The sequence below is a fragment of the Clupea harengus genome, chromosome 26, assembly GCF_900700415.2.
Source record: "Clupea harengus chromosome 26, Ch_v2.0.2, whole genome shotgun sequence".
Classification (NCBI taxonomy): domain Eukaryota; kingdom Metazoa; phylum Chordata; class Actinopteri; order Clupeiformes; family Clupeidae; genus Clupea; species Clupea harengus.
Window position 1 is genome coordinate 11,537,222 of NC_045177.1, and position 7,500 is coordinate 11,544,721.

The 7,500-nt window shown below is 43.9% G+C and overlaps 2 protein-coding genes across 5 annotated transcripts in view; one reads left to right on the forward strand and one right to left on the reverse strand.

Annotated features, from left to right (window-relative positions):
* The window catches only part of dcaf15 (DDB1 and CUL4 associated factor 15), an 8,216-nt gene extending 8,004 nt beyond the window's left edge, over nt 1–212 (forward strand). For all 3 annotated transcript variants that reach the window (XM_031564044.1, XM_012823034.3, XM_031564045.2), the window contains exon 13: nt 1–212. This exon is cut by the window's left edge and continues 604 nt beyond it. The gene's annotated coding sequence lies outside the window, so the exon portion shown is untranslated.
* A 2,286-nt stretch (nt 213–2,498) lies between these two features.
* Nucleotides 2,499–7,500, reverse strand: part of rfx1b (regulatory factor X, 1b (influences HLA class II expression)) — a 17,892-nt gene continuing 12,890 nt past the window's right edge. For both annotated transcript variants that reach the window (XM_031563869.2, XM_031563868.2), the window contains exons 13-18: nt 6,571–6,668; nt 6,186–6,335; nt 5,517–5,725; nt 4,570–4,723; nt 3,582–3,627; nt 2,499–3,471 (exon numbers count right to left, since the gene is read on the reverse strand). In XM_031563869.2, the coding sequence (XP_031419729.1) occupies nt 3,344–3,471; nt 3,582–3,627; nt 4,570–4,723; nt 5,517–5,725; nt 6,186–6,335; nt 6,571–6,668 (785 nt within the window). In that variant the 3' untranslated portion in view covers nt 2,499–3,343. The remainder of the gene's footprint in view (nt 3,472–3,581; nt 3,628–4,569; nt 4,724–5,516; nt 5,726–6,185; nt 6,336–6,570; nt 6,669–7,500) is intronic.

The window sequence follows — 7,500 nt, forward strand, 5'->3', positions numbered from 1 at the left end:
AGAAATGGGACAGGGTTGTGTAGTTGACTCGTGTATCTCACTTGTGGGTTTGCTGTGTGTGTCGACAGAGCAGCTCATCATTTTTGTAGATTTCCTCTTCATATGTAGAGTGAGGATGCCACACTACAATACTGGAAAGGACATTTTATTGTTGATGTATAATGTACTTTTTTTATTTTATATCAATAGCTAATTAAAATGAGGCAAAAATACTCTGGGGCTTGACTTTTAACTTTCTAGATGTAATATTACAGTAAGGCCATGAAAATGTATAGGAACTGATTGACTTGTGTCAACAAAATGCTACTGACAGTAATTAAGCTTTCACAACAATGTCCTGTCAGGTGTGTTTTGAAGTGTTCAAAAGATGTTTAGTTTGATTTTCAATGCAATGGACGTTCAAGAGACAAATAGAAACGCATGAACAAACCAAGGATTTATTTATAAATTCTATTTTTCGTTCACTCTTTAAAGTGGCAAATATTAGTCCATCTTACAATTAACACTACATCTGTCATAAAACATCCACATTTGCTACAGGTACAATGCAGGTAAGGCCATAATGGTAGGAACAGAACAGTATACAGTGCATTCAGAAACTATTCAAACCCCTTCAATATTTTCACATTTGTTATGTTGCAGGTTGATGCTATAATCGTTTTAAATATTTTTTTCCCCTCATTAATCTGCACACAATACCCCATAATGAGAGAAAAATCAGGGTGTTTCAATTATTGGTAAATTTCTTAAAAACAAAAAAACTTCGATTCAGATCCTTTGCTATGACACTTTAAATGTCAGGTGCCTCCCATTTCTCTGAGCTATTTCTGCACTTTGATTGGACATGATTTGGAAAGGCACGCCTGTCTATATAACGGATCACAGCTTACTATCACTGCAACATTCCACCTATCTTCTCTTTATTTATTGTGGAATCATCCGGGGGGGAAGGACAAGTGTTAGGAGAACCCATGGGCATGGATGATCTCACATAAGCAAGCGGTGTAGATGGAACATAGGAGGGGTCCAAGGACCGATCCCTGGGGTACACCAGTGGAAAGGTGATGAGATTTTGGTACCTGTCCCTGCTGACACACTGAATGAACGTCCACTGAGGTACGATTCAAACAAACTATGCTTTCCCTGACGTTAGTCCTCAGTTCAGACGACATAGAGAAGAGGAAGTCATGGTTTACTGTATCGATGGCTGCTGACAAGTCTAGTGGAGAGCACGGTGGTGGCAGCATTATGCTGTTGGGTTTTTGGTCCAAGACTAGGCTGTAATCACTGCCAAAAGTGCTTCAACTACATACTGAGTGAAGATTCTGAATACCAAAATGTCTAAAATCGCATTTTTGCTTTTTCATTATCTGGTTTTGAGTGTAGACTGGTGAGGTAATAATGAGTTTAAACCATTTTAGCACAAGATTGTAAAATAAGAAAATGTGGAATTGGAGGGGTTTGAATGCAGTGTATATGATTACTGCAATATATCTTTTAACAAAGTCACAATTGACATAAGTGACGTCATTTGCAAACAGGAAATAACATTTAAACAATAGGTCTCTTTAAGTTATACTCTATATAAATACATCCATGTATTTACCAAAATTCTCTCTTTTTTAAAAATGTATTCACATACATTGAGCAGATTTTGCAAGGGATCTTCCTTGTCAGATTTAGGTAATCTAAACCCCTTTATTCCACTGCACTTACTAAGGTCTATTAAGGTAGATCTTCTCTTTGCTGATCTAGATTGTCATCAACTAGGACATACAGTATGTGTAGTAAGTGGTCAATGGACTGCATTTATATGGTGCTTTTCTACTCATAGAGCACTCAAAGCACTTTACATATTAATGCCTCAGACATCTACACCACACACACACACACACACACACACACACACACACACACACACACACACACACACACACACACACACACACACACACACACACACACACACACACACACACACACACACACACACACACACACACACACACACACACACACACACACTCAGACATCTACCCATTCACACACCGATGGCAGAGGCTACTATCTAAAGGTGCCCACCTGCACATCTGGGGCGGTTGGGGGTTCAATGTCTTGCTCAAGGAGTGTGTGTATGTGTGTGTGTGTGTGTGTGTGTGTGTCTTGCTCAAGGAGTGTGTGTATGTGTGTGTATGTGTGTGTGTGTGTGTGTGTGTGTGTGTGTGTGTGTCTTGCTCAAGGACACTTCGACACTTGGTGAAAAGGAGTCAGGATGGAACTAGCAACCGTCCGATTGCTGAACGACCCCGCTACTTCCTGAACCCCTATCGCCACGTGTAGTCAGATCAGGCATGTGATCTGTATCTGTTATCATCGCTCTCATTCACTGGATACTGCGTAAGACATGAGAGACAAAACATAACAATGAGCCAATGATATTGATGGATGTGTGGGGGGGGGGGGGGGTACAGTTGACTGCCTTATCATGTTCTTCCTCTGCTTAAGGATGTCTGAACTCAGACCTCCACATATGATAAAGGTATGGCATCAACCAAACTATTCTGTTATGCTTTGACCTAGAATTGTAAAACATTTTGGCAAAATGCTTGGTTTATACATTTCATTTATTTGCATTGCAACACTTTGAAATAAAACATACAATCTCAGCTGGCCAAGGAAAGAACACAAAAGAAATGTTCTGATGAAAATTGAAAATGAAAACAAACCTCAAGAGAAAAGGCTAATTTAAGGCCTACCGACGGCAGTGGCACAGGAACAGAACTGAATGATGATATGTCACATCACTACAGATGGGACTCTCCAGTCCAAAGGAGACAAACACATCAAACAAAACAAAAAAAGGAAACCAGGCTGGTACATGCCCAGTTTCAATCACATGCTTGGCACTCGAGATGCGGACTTGGTAGATTATAAAAAAGAATCTACAAGTTTCCACTCGTCAAGTCACTCTTCCAGTTGTAATCTGCTGGACTACCGACTGGTTTCAGGCAGAGAGGTTTTTGATAAGGCATAGGTGGGGGACTTGTGAATGGCATTTGGGAATGAGGTGGTAAATCATGAAGAAGGCAAATAATGGTGTGTGTAGCTCCGTCACAGTGAATGAAGGCGAGGGATTCTAGAGGCAGGGAAACTTGAGCTTCAGATAGCACAAGGTGATAGAAGCAAACCCACATGTTTTTGATTGCACGCACAGTGATGGGAGACACAAACCTGGCAGGGCTGGGCGTTCACACATCCTGTGAGTGTGGATGATTGGGACTGAATGTGTCCAAATGTGTGTGTCTCGGTGTGTGGGTGTGTGTGTGTGTGTTTGCATCTGTGATCAGAGAACACTGGAATCGGTGCGGGCCAGTTTGGCAGGGGGCTCGAGAGCCAGACTCGTGTCAGCAGGGTGAGAAGAAAGCTCCTGACACTCTTCATCACTCTCCTCTTCCTCCTCCTCCTCTTCTTCTGTAGACGTAAACACACACGTTAGAGGGGAAGTGAAGAATAAAACACATCACCTGCAGAGCACATCATGAATTGACAGAAAAGAGAAATTGACAAAATAGCCGGTCAACCTTTATCTGGATCCAGTGTGTTAAGACTGCGGTTCAGAGTTGAGAACTGTGGACGGTAGAGAAATAAAAGTGGTCAGACCGCTGGGTGTGTGCCTGGGAGCTTCTGTGTCTCTTCCATGAACATTTTTACTATTTCTGCTCTTGTCATTGGCCTGCCCTGCCCTGCTCCAGCTACTGGAGAGGAGTGGAGGGAACAGCACTGGTGGAAATCAAAAGGCTTAGTTCAACACTCCACTCATAGAAATGTCACTTCATTTAATAGGGCTGGGAAGCTCGAGAGCAAAGAAAATCGGTCAGGTTTATTTTAGAATATTTTCACAATTCATTTGAGTTTAAAAAATACTTCCAAACAGGAATCTGAAAGCAACAATTGTATTATGTTGGTAGCCTAGAAATAGGTTGATGTTCATATATTGATGAAGATTTTTAAGTATCAGTCTTGGCATATGTTACCATGCTATTCTACATCAGGTCCACTGTTTAGTTTTACTTTGCGTTGATTTGACCATCTGAACATCCGCAGTGAGAAACTCCTACACCTCTAATGACTTACTGGCCTATGTAAACTGGTTCTTTGGGGTGATACGCTTTAAGAGTGATCCACTTTTGAAATGATCCACTTTAGGAGTGATCCACTTTAAGAGTGATCCACTTTAAGAGTGATCAACTTTCGGATTGGTCCACTTTTGGAGTGATCTACTTTAAGAGTGATCCACTTTAGGAGTGATCCACTTTAAGAGTGATCCACTTTAAGAGTGATCAACTTTCGAAGTGGTCCACTTTAGGAGTGATCCACTTTAAGAGTGATCAACTTTCGGAGTGATCTAATTTCGGAGTGATCTACTTTAAGAGTGATCCACTTTAGGAGTGATCCACTTTCGGAGTGATCTACTTTAAGACTGTTGAGACTATGTGGCGGTAGAGCTGGTGTGTGAGTGCGCTGGGTGTGTGACTGCGCTGGTGTGTGAGTGCGCTGGGTGTGTGGTACCTCTCCCATGACGGCGATGGGGGTCTCTCCTTTGGCCTGGGCCACCCTGTGCTCGATCAGATAGTACATGTACTCGTCATACAGGAGTCTGATCAGGTGGAAGGAGCCGAAGCTGGCTGCACTGCGCAGGGTCAGGTCTCGGATCACCATAGAGCTGAGAGGAAACCACAGGGAGATGGAGAGAGAGAGAGAGAGAGAGGACACGCACTACTTACAACAACATGCTGTGAACAAAACAAACTGCCACTATAGCAGACCCAGATGTTGAGAAGACAAGCACCGCTACAACCTTCTTTAAAGCAGCAGTGTCAGAGTCTTTCTCTCAGAGGGTTTCTATAGAATAAACACCAGATCATTTTAAAAATAGAAAAACAAAACAAACAATAAAACATAAGGGCTACCAACTAAAGGTTGGTGCTCAAGGGTTAAAGCAGAAATAAGGAGTTCTGTTGCAAAACTAGCAAGCTAACTACCGAAAAGGTATGCAAAAACCTTGCAAACACCACCAACAGCCCAGTTGACACTGATAGAAGCTTGCCAACACAAACTGGCGTCTTTTGGCAGTATAGCTGGCAATGTCATGCTGTTAAAAGCTTTTCTTCAATTTTTGCAGGGTGTTCCAGCCCGGTACACAGAACTACATAGGGTATATCCTGGATGGCTAGTGGGAATGACACATGTGTTTATCTGTACTTCACATGACCATATGCTATCAAAATGAATTTGAGGATGGTACCAAAACTAGTTGCCTGTAAAATCATACCTCTAAAAGGGTCAAATTGTTGCACAGTGTTACTTTAATGTAATAGTTGTTAAACACTAACTGCTAACTCACACTGACTGAACCCTGAACAATGGGGATGACACACACACACACACACACACACACACACACACACACACACACACACACACACACACACACACACACACACACACACAATCACCTATAGAAAGACCACTTCAGCAGGAACTGCTTGGCAGCTTTAGGAAAGGCTGGGCTCAACTGGTAGGGCTTTAGGACCTGGGAGACCACACTATCCAGCCAGGCAGCCCACTGTTCCAGAGAGTTCTGCTGCTGCAGCGTGAGCTTGAAGTCCTGCTCCAGTCTCTGCACTATGTGGTCCTCACAGCGACACACCCACGAGGCCTGCTCCTGCACACACACACACACACACACACACAGTCAGACACATCCACACACACCACACACACACACACACACACACACACACACAGTCAGACACACACACACACACACACACACACAGTCAGACACACACACATACACACACACACACACACACACACACACACACACACACACACAGTCAGACACACACACAGTCAGACACACACACACACACACACACACACACAGTCAGACACACACACAGTCAGACACACACACACACACACACACACACACACACACACACACACACACACACACACAGTCAGACAGACAGACAGACAGACAGACAGACACACACACACACACACACACACACACACACACACACACACAGTCAGACACATTGTGGGGTTGGCTGCAGAAAGCCACGGAGAGAAAGACAAACAGGCTGAGAACATGGAAGGTGAGTTGTGGAAAGTACCTGTACGTTGGCAAAGTCCACCCGGTTGAGGTCCGAGAGCATCTGGTTGATCTGCGCCGTGTTCTGCAGGACCGCGCGGGCCGCCTGGGCCAGGTGGTTGAGGGAGGTGTACCTGCGCAGCGTCTGAGCGAACGCGCCCGCACACGTCACCTGGAGGTCCAATGAGCAGGCAGATAAACACCTTATTATGTATGATGTATCTGTTAACCTCTTCCCTCACTATGGAAGTCACCATCTAGAGACTAAGATTGCATAATGGTCCTCTCTTCATGTGGATCTTACCATGATTTCTTTATCATACTTGTTAATCAAGACAAAGCCTTCAAATGTTGTTTGAAAGAGAGTTGAACAGTGGGAGTATCACATTTATATGTGTATATCTGACCTTGATGCGGACCATCTCCTCTGGGATGTTCATCATGGCATTGGTGATCCAGCTCTCCACACTTTTGCCAAAGTTGCGAATGGCTTGAGTTAAGGCACCTCAGACGAGAGAGGAGACAGCCACACCACAGACCACATCAGGGTTGCTGAACAGAGCCTTGGTGAAGATGTGTCATTCAGGGTGTAGGACCCAGTGTATGTCTATGGTGAAGATGTATCATTCAGGGTGTAGACCCCAGTGTATGTCTATGGTGAAGATGTGTCATTCAGGGTGTAGACCCCAGTGTATGTCTATGGTGAAGATGTGTCATTCAGGGTGTAGTAGACCCAGTGTATGTCTATGGAGAAGATGTGTGTCATTCAGGGTGTAGACCCCAGTGTATGTCTATGGTGAAGATGTGTCATTCAGGGTGTAGACCCCAGTGTATGTCTATGGTGAAGATGTGTCATTCAGGGTGTAGTAGACCCAGTGTATGTCTATGGTGAAGATGTGTCATTCAGGGTGTAGACGTCTATGGTGAAGATGTGTCATTCAGGGTGTAGTAGACCCAGTGTATGTCTATGGTGAAGATGTGTCATTCAGGGTGTAGACGTCTATGGTGAAGATGTGTCATTCAGGGTGTAGACCCCAGTGTATGTCTATGGTGAAGATGTGTCATTCAGGGTGTAGACCCCAGTGTACGTCTATGGTGAAGATGTGTCATTCAGGGTGTAGACCCCAGTGTATGTCTACGGTGAAGATGTGTCATTCAGGGTGTAGACCCCAGTGTATGTCTATGGTGAAGATGTGGCATTCAGGGTGTAGACCCCAGTGTACGTCTATGGTAAAGATGTGTAATTCAGGGTGTAGACCCCAGTGTATGTCTATGGTGAAGATGTGTCATTCAGGGTGTAGACGTCTATGGTGAAGATGTGTCATTCAGGGTGTAGA